General features: G+C 43.7%; 1 protein-coding gene across 2 annotated transcripts in view; it reads right to left on the bottom strand.

Moving 5' to 3' along the window:
* The window catches only part of TNS3 (tensin 3), a 242,280-nt gene that overhangs the window by 107,384 nt on the left and 118,168 nt on the right, over nt 1-16,728 (bottom strand). For both annotated transcript variants that reach the window (XM_069859719.1, XM_069859720.1), the window contains exons 6-8: nt 13,466-13,518; nt 12,475-12,646; nt 6,608-6,658 (exon numbers count right to left, since the gene is read on the bottom strand). In XM_069859719.1, the coding sequence (XP_069715820.1) occupies nt 6,608-6,658; nt 12,475-12,646; nt 13,466-13,518 (276 nt within the window). The remainder of the gene's footprint in view (nt 1-6,607; nt 6,659-12,474; nt 12,647-13,465; nt 13,519-16,728) is intronic.

The raw sequence follows: 16,728 nt of genomic DNA, 5'->3' as shown, positions 1-16,728 counted from the left end.
ATGAATCCCATGACTGGAGTGTGGCTATCAATGGCTACAGACTGTTCAGAAGGGACAGACAGGGTAGGAGGGGTGGAGGTGTTGCCCTCTATCTCAGGAAAGGGACAGAATGTGAAGAGCTGTCATTGAAGAGTAGCCACAAACAGGCTGAAAGCTTGTGGGTCAGAATTAAAGACAGAGGAACCAAGAGGAACCTTGTGGTTGGTGTATACTACAGGCAACCCGATCAAGGGGAGCCAAACAATGAGGCCTTCTTCCTCCAGCTACAGGAAGCTCCACACTCGCAAGCTCTCAACTTACTCAGGGACTTCAACCACCCTGACATATGCTGGAAAATAAGCACAGCAAGCTGCAGGCAATCCAGGAGATTCCTGGAGTGTATTGAAGATAATTTCTTAAGCCAGCTAATAGAGACCCCCCACCCGAGGGCATGTAATACCGGACCTGATGGTCACCAATACAAGTGAACTCATTCGTGATATTAGGATCGGAGGTAACCTGGGCTGCAGTGATCATGCACTGGTGGAGTTCAAGGTCCAGAGGGATATGGGACAGGCAAAGAATATAGTCAGGACACTAAATTTCAGGAAAGCAGACTTCCAGCTCTTCATGGAGTTACTCCATAGGACTCACTGGGACATGGCCCTCCAAGCAAGGGAGCGGAACAGAGCTGGAAAATATTCAAGAATGCTTTCCATAAAGCCCAAGAGCGCTTAGTCCGCATATGTAGAAAATTAGGCAAGGAAATGGAAGACACCAGTGTGGCTGAGTCGAGACCTGCTGGTTAAACTGAGGAAGAGGGAACTGCACAGGGACAGGTAACGTGGGATGTGCACAGGGATGCTGCCCAATTGTGTAGGAATGAAGTCAGAAAGGCCAAGGTGCCGCTGGCTAAACTTGGCAAGGGAGGTAAAGACCAACAAGAAGGGCTTCTACAGGTATGTCAGTCAGAAGAGGAAGGTTAAAGAGAACGTACCCCCACTGATGGTTGGAAATGATGACCTTGTATCAATAGATGAGGAGAAGGCTGAGGTACTTAACATTTTTGCCTCAGTCTTCACTGATAACTGCTCTTCTCACCCCTCCTGGGTCATGGGACAGCAAGATGGTATCCAGGGGGGCAAACCCCCTCCCACTGTAGAGGAGGATCAGGTTTGTGACTGCCTGAGGAATCTGAAGATATGTAAGTCTATAGGACCTGATGAGATGCATCCCAGAGACCTGAGGGAACTGGCAGATGTGGTTTCCAAGCCACTCTCTATGGTATTTGAAAAGTCATGGCAATCAGGAGAAGTCCCTGGTGACTGGAAGAAGGGACGTTGTTCCCATTATTAAAAAGGGTAGAAAAGATGACCCTGTGAATTACCAGCCTGTCAGCCTCACCTCCATGCCGGGGAAGATCATGGAAGAGATCCTCCTAGAAGCTATGCTAAAGAACGTGGAGGACATGGAGGTGATTAATGGCAGCCAGCATGGCTTCACCAAAGCCATGGATAAGAAACTGGTTGGGTGGTCGTATTCAAAGAGTAGCAGTCAATGGCTCAAAATCCAGATGGAGATCTGTAACAAGTGATGTTTTTCAGGGGTCCATACTGGGACCAGTACTATTTAATATCTTCATCAGTGATAGTGACAGCGAGTTTGAGTGCACCCTCAGTAAGTTTGCAGGTGACACCAAGCTGAGTGATGTAGTTGCCACACCAGAAAGACAAGATGTCATCCAGAGGGACCTGAACAGTCTGGAGAAGTGGGTCTGTGAAGCTCAACATGAGGTTCAGCAAGGCCAAGTGCAAGGTCCTATGCCTGGGTCGGGGCACTCCCTGTTTTCAGTACATGATGGGGGATGATGTGGTAAAATACCTGCCCTGCAGAGAAGGACTTGGGGGTGCTGGTCGATGAGAAGCTTGACATGAGCCGCCAGTGTGCACTCGCAGCCCAGAAGGCCAACCGTATCCTGGGCTGCATCAAAAGAAGCATGGCCAGCAGGTTGAGGGAAGTGCTTCTGCCCCTCTATTTCTCTCTTGTGAGACCTCATCTGGAGTATCATGTCCAGTTCTGGAATCCTCAACATAAGACGGATATTGAGCTGTTGGAATGGGTCCAGAGGAGGGCTACAAGGATGATACAAGAGCTGGAGCACCTTCCTTACAAGGACAGGCTGAGAGAGTTGGGCTTGTTCAGCCGGGAGAAGAGATGGTGATCTTATACTGACCTCCTAGTACCTGAAAGGAGCCTACAAGAAAGCTGGAGAGGAACTGTTCATAAAAGTGTGAGGTGATAGGACGAGGGGGAACAGATATAAGTTGGAGAAGGGCAGATTTAGACTAGATATTAGGAAGAATTTCTTCACCATGAGAGTGGTGAGACTGGAACAGGTTACCAAGGAAACCTGCTCCCCTCAACCAGGCAGCAAAGCCCCAGATCCCCCTGGTGAACAAGTACCATGTGCTGCAGGTGGAATCCAGTCCTGTAGATGAGGATGATGGCTCCCCACAGGCTAGAATCTTTCCCTAGGCCGCACAATCCTCAGAAAAAGATAAAAACATCCTCCATTAAGAAGAAGAGGAGGGACCTCTTAGGAGGGACCTCCTAAATGGAACAGAGGGACCCATTTGCAGACTGGACTCACTCCACAGAGAGGTCTGCTGCTTACCAGGGGCATCAGTGAAGGAGGTAGCTAGAAAACTTCCTTCCCTCGTCCATGAGACAGACTGCTATCCTCGATAGTAGTCCAAAGTGCTAATGATGATTTAGTAAACAGAAAGACCAAAGCCATCAAGAAAGACTTCAGGGCCATTGGGAAAATGATGGAGGGTTCTGGGGCTCAGATAGTACTCTGCTCCATCCCAAGGCTAAACAGAGAGGAGCAGGAAGTCAGGAAGAAGAATTCCATTAATGCCTGGCTCCGAGCCTGGTGTGAGGAGACGGGATTCAGCTTCTTTGATCATGGGGTGGCTCACACACCCCCAGGCTTTGTTACTAAGGATGGGACACGTGTGTCTCCTAGCGGGGCTAAAGCCCTTGCTAAAAACTTAGCTAAGCTCATAAATCGAGCTTTAAACTAGATGTGATGGGGGAGTGGGTTGAGACCAGGCTAGACAGGAGCAAGCCTGGACGTGGGGCACTGGTGATTCGGAAAGAGTGTGCTGGTGAGGACCACCAGTACATCACCACACAGAAAGTGAACACACCTGGGGGTGGTAAGGAAGTTACGGGCACTCTGGAGCTAGCTACTCCAGTGACCAGGAAATTGGGAACGAACTCTGTTCCCTCTAAGAGGGCTGAAGGCTCGGCAGCTCAGCTGAAGTGCATTTACACCAATGCACGCAGCATGGGGAATAAGAAGGAGGAGCTGGAAGCTGTCATAGGGCAAAGAGGCTATGATGTTGTTGCCATCACAGAAACGTGGTGGGACGACTCATATAACTGGAGTGCAGCTATGGTGGGGTACAAACTCTTCAGGCAGGACAGGAAGGGTAGGAGAGGAGGCAGGGTAGCCCTCTTTGTAAAGGAGGACTTGGACGCCATTGAGATGGATTGTGGCGATCAGCAGGTTGAGTGCCTGTGGGTTAAAATCAGAGGAGCCCACAAGAAGGTAGATTTTGTGATGGGAGTCTGTTACAGACCACCCAGCCAAGAAGACGCAGCTGATGAGCTCTTCTATAAACAGCTGGCGTTAGTGTCTAGATCGACGCCTCTTGTTCTCATGGGAGACTTCAGTCTTCCAGGTATCTGCTGGAAGTACAACAGAGCAGAAAGGAAGCAGTCTAGGAGGCTCCTGGAGTGCATGGAAGACAACCTCCTCACACGGCTGGTGAGCGAACCGACTAGGGAAGGTGCCCTCCTGGACCTGCTGTTTGTGAACAGAGAGGGCTTTGTGGAAGACGTGGTCTTTCTGGACTTCAGTAAAGCCTTTGACACAGTTTCTCACAGCATTCTGCTTCGGAAACTGTCAGCCTCTGGCCTGGACAGGCACACACTCTCCTGGGTGGAAAACTGGTTGGATGTCCGGGCCCAGAGAGTGGTGGTAAATGGTGTGAAATCCAGCTGGAGGCCAGTGACAAGTGGGGTTCCCTAGGTCTCAGGGCTGGGTTCAGCCTTATCCAATGTCTTCATCAATGACCTGGATGAAGGCACTGAGTGCACCCTTAGCAAGTTTGCAAACAATACTAAGCAGGGAAGAAGCGTGGATCTGATGGAGGGTAGGGAGGCTCTGCAAAGGGATCTGAACAGGCTGGACCGCTGGGCTGAGTCCAATGGGATGAGGTTTAACAAGGCCAAATGCCGGGCCTGCACTTGGGGCACAACAACCCTATGCAGTGCTACAGACTAGGAGAAGTCTGTCTAGAAAGCTGCCTGGAGGAGAGGGACCTGGGGGTGTTGGTTGACAGCCAGCTGAATATGAGCCAGCAGTGTGCCCAGGTGGCCAAGAAGGCCAATGGCATCTTGGCTTGAATCAGAAACGGCGTGACCAGCAGGTCCAGGGAGGTTATTCTCCCTCTGTACTCGGCACTGGTGAGACCGCTCCTTGAATACTGTGTTCAGTTCTGGGCCCCTCACCACAAGAAGGATGTTGAGGCTCTGGAGCGAGTCCAGAGAAGAGCAACGAAGTTGGTGAAGGGGCTGGAGAACAGGCCTTATGAGGAACAGCTGAGAGAGCTGGGGTTGTTTAGCCTGGAGAAGAGGAGGCTGAGGGGAGACCTCATTGCGCTATATAACTACCTGAAAGGAGGTTGTAGAGAGGAGGGTGCTGGCCTCTTCTCCCAAGTGACAGGGGACAGGACAAGAGGGAATGGCCTCAAGCTCCACCAGGGGAGATTTAGGCTGGACATTAGGAAAACATTTTTCACAGAAAGGGTTATTGGGCATTGGAACAGTCTGCCCAGGGAGGTGGTTGATTCACCTTCCCTGGAGGTGTTTAAGGGATGCGTGGACAAGGTGCTAAGGGGCATGGTTTAGTGTTTGATAGGAATGGTTGGACTCGATGATCCGGTGGGTCTCTTCCAACGTGGTTATTCTATGATTCTAAGTGAGGTTGTGGCTGCCCCATCCCTAGAGGTGTTCAAGGCCAGGCCTGGGCAGCCTGATCTATTGGGATGTCCCTGCCCATGGCACAGGGGTTGGAACTAGATGAACTCTAAGGTTTTTTCCAACCCGAACTATTCTATAATTCTATATCAAACAGAACTGAGCCCAGCACTGAGCCCTACGGAACACCATTTGTGACCAGCCTCCAATTGGATTTAACTCTATTCGTCACAACTCTTTGATTTTTTTACCAGCCAGTTTTTACCCAGCAGAGGGTGCACATGTCCAGGCCAGTGGCAGCCAGTTTCTCAAGCAGCATCCTGTGAGAAACCATGTCAAAGACTTCACTGAAGTCCAAGTACACTATATCCACACTGACCAATGCCCATCTCCGAGCAGCGACTGGTGGCCCCCAGCCAGTTCTTCCAGTTTATATACTGAGCGTGACATCACAGGGCACTGAATGTCCCTTGACTACTTAGCAAAAGCTGAGAACATCTGTGTGTTATCAACTTTATTCTCCTCCCAAATCCAAAACATGGCACTACAACAGCTATGAGAAAGAAAATTAACTCTACCCCAGCTGAAAGCAGGACACAAACAGAGGCTAACTCCCCCAAGAATCCACCAACCACTGACAAGTGAGAACATTTCTAAAGATCTTAATGTCTTAAAGAATTTTCAATTAGAAATTCAAGTATCTTACAAAGGCAAAATCTTTAGAAGGTCAAAGATGAACACAGCATGTTAATTGGCCTGGTCTAGCATTTTGTCTTTTTTTTTTTAATTTAATTTGCAACTTATTTCCTTCATGTGCACCACATTTGACATCTCAAAATTTTGTATCCAACTGTAGTCACTATATAACACTGTATACTCAATGCATATTCAACCCTAACAAACCCAGTAACTACGAACAACATATATTGCTCATGATCAATAAAGCATTCAAAAGGTGAAAATTAAGAGTTCTTTTAATATTTTCCTGAGGTACCATATATCCCTGAATATCTACTCCTACAGGTATACATCTGTGCTACTCTAGCCTCATAATAGCTGCTGAAGAATTAAATGCATATCATTTTCTACAACAATTGGTTAGGAAAAACAAAAGACAGACATCAACAGCTCCCTTCCTTACACGTGTATTGTGTAGAGAAGCAACTGTGAAAAGATAGTTCAAAAGGGAAGCCTGTATCTGAACAGAGTTCACTAGCTTCAGCGATCAGGCTGTATATGAGACTATATAACTTATGATATCCTGTGACTGCATAAAGTACTTGAAGTAAAATTTATATCGCTCAATAGGATTTTTTTGGCCGTCACAACAGGCTTCAGGTCCTGTCTGAGAAGTCTAAGAAAACAACAGGAACAGCTATGTAAAGCACAGACCTAACAGACACAAACAGAACTTGGCGAAGAAATAAAAAGGTATGCACGTGGGTGTTTTTATCATCTTCCAAAAGCTGTTCTCACACTCCGCATATCAAGACTTGCATAACTTCAGGGTTTATCAGGCCATTTAAGTTGTATTTAACACTAAAAAGACATTAAGCACACTATGGAAGACAAACAATACCTTTGGGTTAAGCTGGGCAAGGTCACATCTCTTTTCAGAGAGGTTTAACACCTGTTCAGAAAGAAAAAATAACAACCATCAAGACTTCATAATTATGTTGTAAATAGGTGCATTTGAAACACATGATAACTAGAAGAAACTACAGTGGAACAGTTGCATGTTAGTCTACTATTTTACTAAACTAAATTAACAATTGTACCACTAGAAAATTTACTTTAGGTATTCAGTTACCATATGATTAAACTAAAGATGAAACTAAAAACACATTTTGAAAAAAGATAATTAAAATTCTGCTATATTTTACTTATTAAATATGGATTTATTTTAGTTAGAGGTACACTCAGAGACCTAGGTATCATGTAAAATAACTGCATAGCATAAGAATTAACAAAGAAAAGTCTGGCGGAGTGGTACAGTCTTAAATATTGGAATGTGAATGCCTGCCAAGAAATATCGGTCTGTCAAAACTTCATAGGAAAGATATAGCATACCTATTTAACTATAGCTTAGCCTATGACATCTTCCAACTCTTCCATTAACCCATTAACAGCAAGTTATCATACACAGGGCTTAATAAGGAACAGTTAAGGAGTTAGACTGCTAAATGAACATAAATAAAAATAAAGCCATATATATAAGTATATCTCACTCTTTGATTAGAAAATACTTTAAATCAGTATCAATCAACAACAAAAAGCTGAAACATCAATACTCAACAACTGAAACAATTCTATTGAGGCACATTCTCTTCCACAGTGTGGTTACTCAATATCACAATGAGCTAAATATAGATGACACTCATAACTATTTAAAAGAGTCTCATTAAACTGCCAGAAGAGGATGAATAGACTATAAGTATGAGAAACAGTAAAAAGACAAAAAAAGAGATAATGCCATTATACAGTTTGCTACTACCTAAGGGCAACTTAAGAACCCCTTTCTAAAGAGTACCATCCCTTTTGGCATTAATCAGCACTCTCCTCAGCAGTCTCGGAAAAGACACCAAGAACTGAACAGGCTAAAGAAACTACATCTTTTTGCTTACAGAGGCTGGCGCCTGCTGCTCTCTGATGTGGTACTTAAGTATGCTGAACGTGCAACTCCATCCTGGACACAATGGAAACAGTAAGACATCATACTATCTTTAGGAAAAAGTATGCTTTCTGAACAAGAAATTCATCTAGAGAAAGAAGAAACATCCATATTAAGAAAATACCCAAGAAAACAGCTTATATTTTAAGTTGCATAAGGTTCTGGTTCATATGTGATATTGACTATAAAAGGTACACACCACTTTCATTGACCTCAAACCCCCAAAAGAAAGCATAAAACATCTTTATATGATAAGGAACGTGGTGTTTAATACAATGTTTGCATTTTAAAGAGATTATCACTGAGGAGCAAAACAGCAAGCAGAAATTAATATCTGAATTATCTGATATAATCTGATATATCTGATATAATCCTACTATAGAGGATGATCAGGTTTGAGACCACCTAAGGAACTTGAAGGTGTACAAGTTCAGGGGACTTGAGGAGACGCATCTGTGGGTCCTGATGGAAACAGTGGATGAAGCTGCTAAGCCACTACGCACCATATCTGAGAAGTCATAGCAGTCCTGTGAAGTTCCCACTGACTGGAAAAAGGGAAGTAACTCCCATTTTTGAAAAAGTCAAAAAGTAAGACCTGAGGAACTATAGGTTCGCCTGTCTCACCTCTGTGCCTGGCAATATCATGGAGCAGATTCTCCTGGAAACTCTGCTGAGGCACATGGAAAATCAGGAGATGATCGGTGATAACAAACATGGCTTCACTAAGGGCAAATCATGCCTGAAAAATCTGGTTGTTTTCTATGATAGGGCTACAGCACTGGTGGATAAGGGAGGAGTAAATGATAACATCTACCTGGACTTGTGCAAAGCATTTGACACTGTCCTGCATGAAAACCCTGCCTCTAAATTGGAGACACATGGGTATGATGGATGGACCACTCAGTAGATAAGGAATTGGCTGGTTAGTCACGCTCAAAGAGTTGTGGTCTATGGCTCAGTGTCCAAGTGGAGATCAGTAAAGAATGGCATTCTGCAGGGGTTGGTATTGGGACCAGTGTTGTTAACACCTTCATCACAAACACAGACAGTGGAATTGGGGAGACTTAAATGGGGCTAAGCCAGCAACATCGCTCTTTCAGTGACATCCAGCAGCAGAATGGTAAGTACTGCAGCTTGTGGCAGTGGGGCGCTTGCCAGAGCTAGGGAAAGCCCAGGAAAAACAAAGAGAGAGCAGGGAAGGCAGCTTCTGGCTCCTGACAACCAGAAGTGTCAGCTCTCGTGTGGTGGTTGACATAGCAGGGGACAGTGCTGGCAGCTACTGCAGGAGATTTAAACGGCCCCTAGGGAGTACCATGACCCAGACTGTGGCAAACAGGTGCAGGGCATGTTAAAAAAGTGTGCGGTGTGTTAGTGAAACAGGGCAGTTTGATCGGCAGTTCAAGCAGGCAGAGAGAGCAGCGAGGGCAGAGAGGGGCTGAAGGTCAGCCAGAAGGGACCTAGGACCGCAGCGGCCAACTTGCCGAAAATTAAGGCTGCTCCAGGTACCGCACCAGCCAGGATTGACACAGCCGCCCAGACAGAGCTTCAGTGGGTACTTGCAGCTACCTAGACACCAGGCTGCAGGGATTGCCCCCCTCTCACACTGACTCCCACTACTAATGGTGACTTCACTTGTGGAAGCTGTGCTTAGGTGGGAGAACTCCACTTGGTGTCAGAACTAAGGGATGAAGTAACCAGGCTAAGTACTGTCAGAGAGTGTGAGAGGGAGAGAGACCAATGGAACAATACCCTATGCCCCCTCTCACAAACTAAACAGGCAAACAGAGCTATCACGGTTGAGAAATCCCCATCCACTACCTGTCTGGCTGAGAAGAATGATAGAGAATGGCAGCAAGAGGAAATGGCACAGACAGCATGTCCCCATTCCGACAACAAGCTCCCCAGCTCACTTGCATAATAGATACGAAGCGCTGCAAGTGGAATCAGACTCCACAGAGGAGGATGGCTCCCACAGCGTAGAAACATTCCCTAGGTTGAGCCATCCTCAACTGACCACCAAAAGAACCTCTGTGAAGAAAAAGAGAAGACTCACTCTCTTGGGGAATTCCCATGTGTCGGAAAATGAGCCAGCAGGGGAAAAAAACAGCTTGGTTGAGCAGAGAGATCTGGGTGGATATTAGAAAAAAACAGGAAAGTCTATGAGCTTTGTAAGAAGGGGCAAGCAACTCACGAGGACTACAAGGATGAAATGAGATCATATATAGAGAAAATTAGGAGGGCTAAAGCCCAACTAGAACTCAGAATGGACAGTTCTGTGAAAGATAATAAAAAAATCTACAAATGCATCAACAGTACAAGGAGGACCAAGGAGAATATCCAGTCTCTACAGCACGCAAAGGGAACAACTGTGAGAAAGGCTGAGGTATTTAACACCTTCTTTCCCTTAGTCTTTAATAGTAAGAAAAGCTGTTCCCTGTGTATACATCCTCATGAGCTAGAGGAGCGGAAAAAAGCTCAGATCCCATGATCCACGAGGAGGTGGTTGGAGACTTGCTTGGACAATTAGACATTCACAAGTCTATGCGGGCAGATGGGAACCACTTAAGGGTATTGAGGGAGCTGGTGGACATGCTTGCCAAACCCCTTTCTATCATCTACAAGCAGTTCTGGCTGACTGGGGAAGTTCCACTTGACTGGAAGGCAGCTGATGTTACACCTATTTACAAGAAGGGTCAGAGGGAGGATCCAGGCCTGTCAGTCAGGCCTCAGTGCCTGGGAAGGTCAATGGAACAGGTGGATCTTGAGTGCTATCATACAGCACATGCAAGATAACCAGGTGATCAGGCCCAGTCAACATGGGTTCATGAAAGGCAGGTCCTGCCAAACTAACTTGATCACCTTCTATGACAAGGTGACCCGCCTACTGGACGAGGGAAAGGCTGTGGATGTGGTCTTCCTGGACTTCAGTAAAGCCTTTGACCCAGTTTCTCACAGCATTCTGCTTCGGAAACTGGCTGCCTCTGTCCTGGACAGGCACACACTCTTCTGGGTGGAAAACTGCTTGGATGGCTGGGCCCAAAGAGTGGTGGTAAATGGAGTTAATTCCAGCTCAAGACTGGCCACAAGTGATGTCCCCCAGGGTTCAGTGCTGGGTCCAGCCCTATTCAATATCTTTATCAATGACCTGGATGAAAGCACTGAGTGCATCCTTAGAAAGTTCAAAGATGACACTAAGCTGGGAGGAGGTGTCAATCTGCTGGGGGGTAGGGAGGCTCTCCAAAGGGATCTGAACAGGCTGGACCACTGGACTGAAACCACTGGCATGAGGTTCAACAAGGCCAAATGCCGGGTGTGGTTTTGCCACTATACACGTGCCTCTTGAGCAGGTTGATGGGGTCTTTGAAACACAAGAAACAGAAGATAGGTTAAAAATGAGCTCTCTGGATCTACAAACTGGCTGTAGTTTGCCACGTTACCTTGTAAATTTGTAGAATCATACTTGGAGCAGACAGTATCAAACTTCCTTTTGATCAAGCCATATGATTTCCAAAGTACTCTTTAGAATATAAATGAGTAAACAGAAAAAAACTAGAACAAACACAAATAAATTCCACAGATCCAAACTTCACAAGAGGAACTGATGCAATCTCTCAATTAGACAGAGAACATCCTAAACAAGGCTTACCATACTTTTGTAATAAAAACAGGTATTTAATGAGGTTTAAGTGGACTAAGGCTGCAGGCTTATGTCACATACTAAAATACCACTTGTTGCATGGTAAAGACCACTGGGAACAAGTGAATTTGAACCAGTACAGCTTTACACAAAGATCACTCTCAAACTATTACTACCTTGTGCCTTACAACCTACTAGTGCCTGATGGAAGGGAAGCCAAGCACAATAAGGCGGCATACTGAAGACATCAGACCACATTACAAATGCATCTTGGGGACAACAGCTGGTTGATAACACATCTATGACACCACGGTTTGTGAGTGAAAGAAAATATTTAAATTGTTAGGTGGAATTCCTCCAGAAACCAATTTCCAATGTTAGTCAAGTTCATAGTCCTGAAGCTGAGAATTTGATTCTAATAGTTTACACATGCTAACTAAAAAGACAATAGAAGAAGAAAGTAAATAAAGTATCAGCACTGTTTTTAAATTCACCTTCATACAACAAGTTGAAACAACACACCACATAGTGTCTATGAAAACAGCATAAGAAATTAACAGTTTTGGTCAACATTTTAGAACTGAAAATTCTGCACACAGAGCTCATTATAGATTAGCTTATAATTTGTATTTCCTATAGAAAACTAAACAGCAGGAAAAAATGCACCTAAACCAAGTTAATAAGAAAGAGCTGGACAGAACACAAAGAGCAACCTTACTTTTATCTGTTGTTTCACAACAGAGTAGAGACAGCCAAGATATGATCATGAGAGACCATCAGATGCCCAGATGAGGACCCAGATGAGCTGGGTGCTAGAAAAAAAGAATGCTCTCCACGTTGCAGGGTACGTACCTGTTAAAAGCACGCTCTGGACAATGAAAATGGTCAGTGCAATTATTCTACAGCATTTGACTACGTGCTATCACAACAGACCGCAAGCAAAAGCAAGATATCTGTCTTGCTATTAGGCAAAACAGATATTAAAAGCACTGTTCTGCTGGTGGTATTGCAAAGCTGTAAAGATGGACCAAAGAAACTTTAGATGAGTTGCTTTTAGTTTATAATGTTATATATTGATCTAAAAGTGGTCCTTCTGCAGGACAGAAGACGCATCACAAAAGATTGATCCAATACATACCAAGTAATTATCCCCATGTTTGGATTTGAGCATTCGTGTTACATCTTGCAGATTATGGAGGTAAGTTTCCTCAGAACAGCTAGCAGGGAAGGATACAGAAATGATCCGCTCTGTGATGTAAGTCAAGTCAAGTTCATAGCTTTCCTCCATAATGTGATCAAAGTCTCCACTTCTGTGAAGAAATTACATATAGCAGTTCAGAGCAAAGCAGCCAAGAACAAACAGCATATTAAGGAGAACAAACTGTAACTTGGACTCATACAGTCAAGCATATGATGTACTGAAAATTTTCATTACAATTATAACTTATTAAATGCATACAGACCTCAAATTACTCAGATCTGTAGATAAATGAAGTCACCTAAACATCAGAGTTCTTCACATCAAGACTACAGTGAAAAAAATGCCAGCAACTGATAATACAAAAAAGCAGTAAAATGAATATAAGCAACTTTGACAAACATTAGTGTGACATATTCAGGTGTTAAATAGAAAACAGAGGTATTTATGTCTGCACATATCTCCCTCTGTAGAATTTTGCAAATTATTTACAAACTGGTAGATTTTCCAGTGATCTGTAAAAGACTGCAGATAGAGCAGATTTCAAGATGGTATCTGAGTAACACTGAGGTGTCCCCAAGGTGCAATAAACACCAATGCAATGCAACTAATCTTACAGGTTAGTCTACAGATACCATCTGCTCTAACTTCTCCTTCTATTCCAGGTTAATGACAAAACCAGGCACATTACCTTGTCCTTCTTAATAGAATAATTAGAAGATTACAGTCAAAATTAAAAGTAAGCTCAGCAAATATGCCCAACTGTTTTTTCAGAGAGGGATTGTAAAAATGGTCCTTGCATAGCAGGACATGTCTTGCAGTAGACTGACACTCAGAAATCACAGCCACAAAGAACAAAACCTAAACCCATCAGAGCATTATTTGACACTACTACACATGAGGAGAACAAAAAAAGTACATAAACACTTGCCGTAATCCTTTGTCACTACTGAAAGAGGAGTTCTTCAAAGCACTGCTGGAATTCTGGAACAAAGAAAGTAGAGCAGTCAATCTGCTGCCTTCGCTGCTGCCACCAGTGTCAACATTCCTGCCTTTTCTTCCTCATTTATTATGTCCATACTGTGAAAAACTATACAAACAATATGATAAGACAGTACCATCGCCTTATGTTTTGACTGCAAACACTGTAGTTATGGCCAGGTTACATCCAGCTCTTCATACAGACTCAGTACTTCTTCCAACTCACTGCTGCCAAAGAAGGACTAGTTGTCTTTTGTGGTTTTGTTGGTGATCACATTAAGATTAAAGAAAACATTCATAGAATCATAGAATAGCTAGGGTTGGAAGGGACCTTGAAGATCATCTAGTTCCAACCCCCATGCCATGGGCAGGGACATCCCAATAGATCAGGTTACCCAAGGCCCCATCCAACCCAGCCTTAAACACCTCCAGGGGTGGGGCAGCCACAACCTCACTTGGTAAACTGTTCCAGTCTCACCACTCTCATGGTGAAGAAATTCTTCCTAATATCTAGTCTAAATCTGCCCTTCTCCAACTTATATCTGTTCCCCCTCGTCCTATCACCTCACACTTTTATGAACAGTTCCTCTCCAGCTTTCTTGTAGGCTCCTTTCAGGTACTAGGAGGTCAGTATAAGATCACCATCTCTTCTCCCGGCTGAACAAGCCCAACTCTCTCAGCCTGTCCTTGTAAGGAAGGTGCTCCAGCTCTTGTATCATCCTTGTAGCCCTCCTCTGGACCCATTCCAACAGCTCAATATCCGTCTTATGTTGAGGATTCCAGAACTGGACATGATACTCCAGATGAGGTCTCACAAGAGAGAAATAGAGGGGCAGAAGCACTTCCCTCAACCTGCTGGCCATGCTTCTTTTGATGCAGCCCAGGATACGGTTGGCCTTCTGGGCTGCGAGTGCACACTGGCGGCTCATGTCAAGCTTCTCATCGACCAGCACCCCCAAGTCCTTCTCTGCAGGGCAGGTATTTTACCACATCATCCCCCATCATGTACTGAAAACAGGGAGTGCCCCGACCCAGGCATAGGACCTTGCACTTGGCCTTGCTGAACCTCATGTTGAGCTTCACAGGCCCACTTCTCCAGACTGTTCAGGTCCCTCTGGATGACATCTTGTCTTTCTGGTGTGGCAACTACATCACTCAGCTTGGTGTCACCTGCAAACTTACTGAGGGTGCACTCAAACTCGCTGTTCAATTGAATTCTGAGAAGACGGAGTTTGAATTTCTGTATAAACTTGCAAAAGTAAGTGATTCTCTTATGACAAAACTGAAAATTAAAAATACTCAACTTATTCCAGTATCGGAGTCCTGGGAGTTTGAACAGAAACTTGACCTACAATGGTTATTTTTTTATGAGAATGTATTGCGTCCCTTTTTTAGTTCCACATGTTCAATAATAGTAGCTATGCATTATGAACGTCAGCAATAAAATTTCTCTCACCTAATTTTAAGCTGTCTCAGAATTAAGTTCCACAATGACAGTCACCCAAGTTCTCTGTACTCAAGGGAAATAGAGACATCTGGAATGGGCAGTATCCCTCCCTTCCAGGACAGGATTTTAGAAAAAGACAGCTATCACTATACTAACATTAAATAAAACTAAATGTAAAGGAAATACTTTTATTTACATAGATCTCATTTTACAGAAAATCAGAAGCTCAGTTTAATATCATACATCAGTAACTCCGTAAGTCTAACAGTATACATACACTCATCTTCCTGCCCTGGATTTATACCCACTACACAGAAAAATGAACAGAAAACCTTATTTAGATGAAGGGTAAAAGTTGGAAAGCTGATAAACCTACCTATTTTGGCTTCACATACAACAAATATTCCCAATACAAATAAACTGTGTTTGAACGGAAAATGCCTTAGAACTTTCCATCCAGTGACATTATATATAAACAATATATACTTCGACCACTTAAAAATACAAAATTATGACTAAACCTGTCTGTTGCATACTGTTGTTGCGTATAAACTAGCATATAACCTAGTATGATGCAGCAAACAAACATGAAAAATAACAGAAAAAAAATGGTAATGAGATCTCTATTTACTATACACATACTAAGTCACTTACTGAAATGCAGACTACAATACATTCCTTCCTGCTTTATGTACAAAAATGGATAATCATGACAACTTCCACAACAGTACGCCTTAAAACAAATTACCAGTGCTGAAGGAAATTAATTTTCAAGTACCTATAATATAGTTTAAAAGTCTGGCTGGTTGGTTGCATATAAATATAATATATATATTTATATTTACATATTCATGTTTATATTCTTGTATATAAATATATAAAAGTATAAATATAGTCATTTAAAAGGACTAGTCTTCTGAAATCTCACCTGGGTATCACATTTTGTTGCATGGTCCTGAATAGCTGCAATACTATTCAGTCTGTCATTCTAGGTACACTTTTATACAAATTCTGCACATTTACCAAAATCCAACAAATCATGACTTACTAGGCAAAATAGCTACTGAAAAAGCTTTTTAAAGGTTTGATGAAACATGTATCATACATGAAACGCCCCCTATAAGGTGTTCTCAAACACATGAGGAAGATGTTACACCATTTCTCACAGCAGGCCATCTGCAAACACGAGCCATATCTTACCACACTTCAGACTGATTCGCGTTTAATAGTCAATTAAATCTTGCACTTCTGTGAATGCCTCTCTTTTTCAAACATTTCTGTGCAGTTTCAGGGTAACTTCACTGATAAAGGATTCTTCTTCATTCCAGACCAAGTCATACACACCTGTGAGTGCGTATGAAGGAACAGGAATCTCACCAAGCACAGAATCCAACAGCACTGGGCAGTCTATCCATAAAGGCAAATCATCTCCATCCAAGTAAAGAAAAAAAAAACAAAAACCCAACCATTTTCTGCCTTGCAGAAATAATATCTCAAAATGCGGTGTGTAAGCATATCTGGCTAAAAATTTAGAGTTGTCACTAGGATAGATCCAGTGCAACAAGCACTTCAGTTGTTGCTAGTAGAACAGACCACCCTGAGATTATTGTTCCTTGAGCTTCTCCCAGTGATTCTTGTTCCCATGTTTCCCTAGGATTGCCTGGCAACGCAGGCAGTACAACAAGTCATTGAACAAGCAGAGCTTGGAAAAATAAAACACTTCCCATTTATTCAGTTTTAAGGAATTTTTATATCCCAAATAGGCA

Source organism: Phaenicophaeus curvirostris, chromosome 6, assembly GCF_032191515.1.
Source record: "Phaenicophaeus curvirostris isolate KB17595 chromosome 6, BPBGC_Pcur_1.0, whole genome shotgun sequence".
Taxonomy (NCBI): domain Eukaryota; kingdom Metazoa; phylum Chordata; class Aves; order Cuculiformes; family Cuculidae; genus Phaenicophaeus; species Phaenicophaeus curvirostris.
Note: the sequence above shows the minus strand (reverse complement) of the source record. Positions and strands in the feature narration are given on the sequence as shown.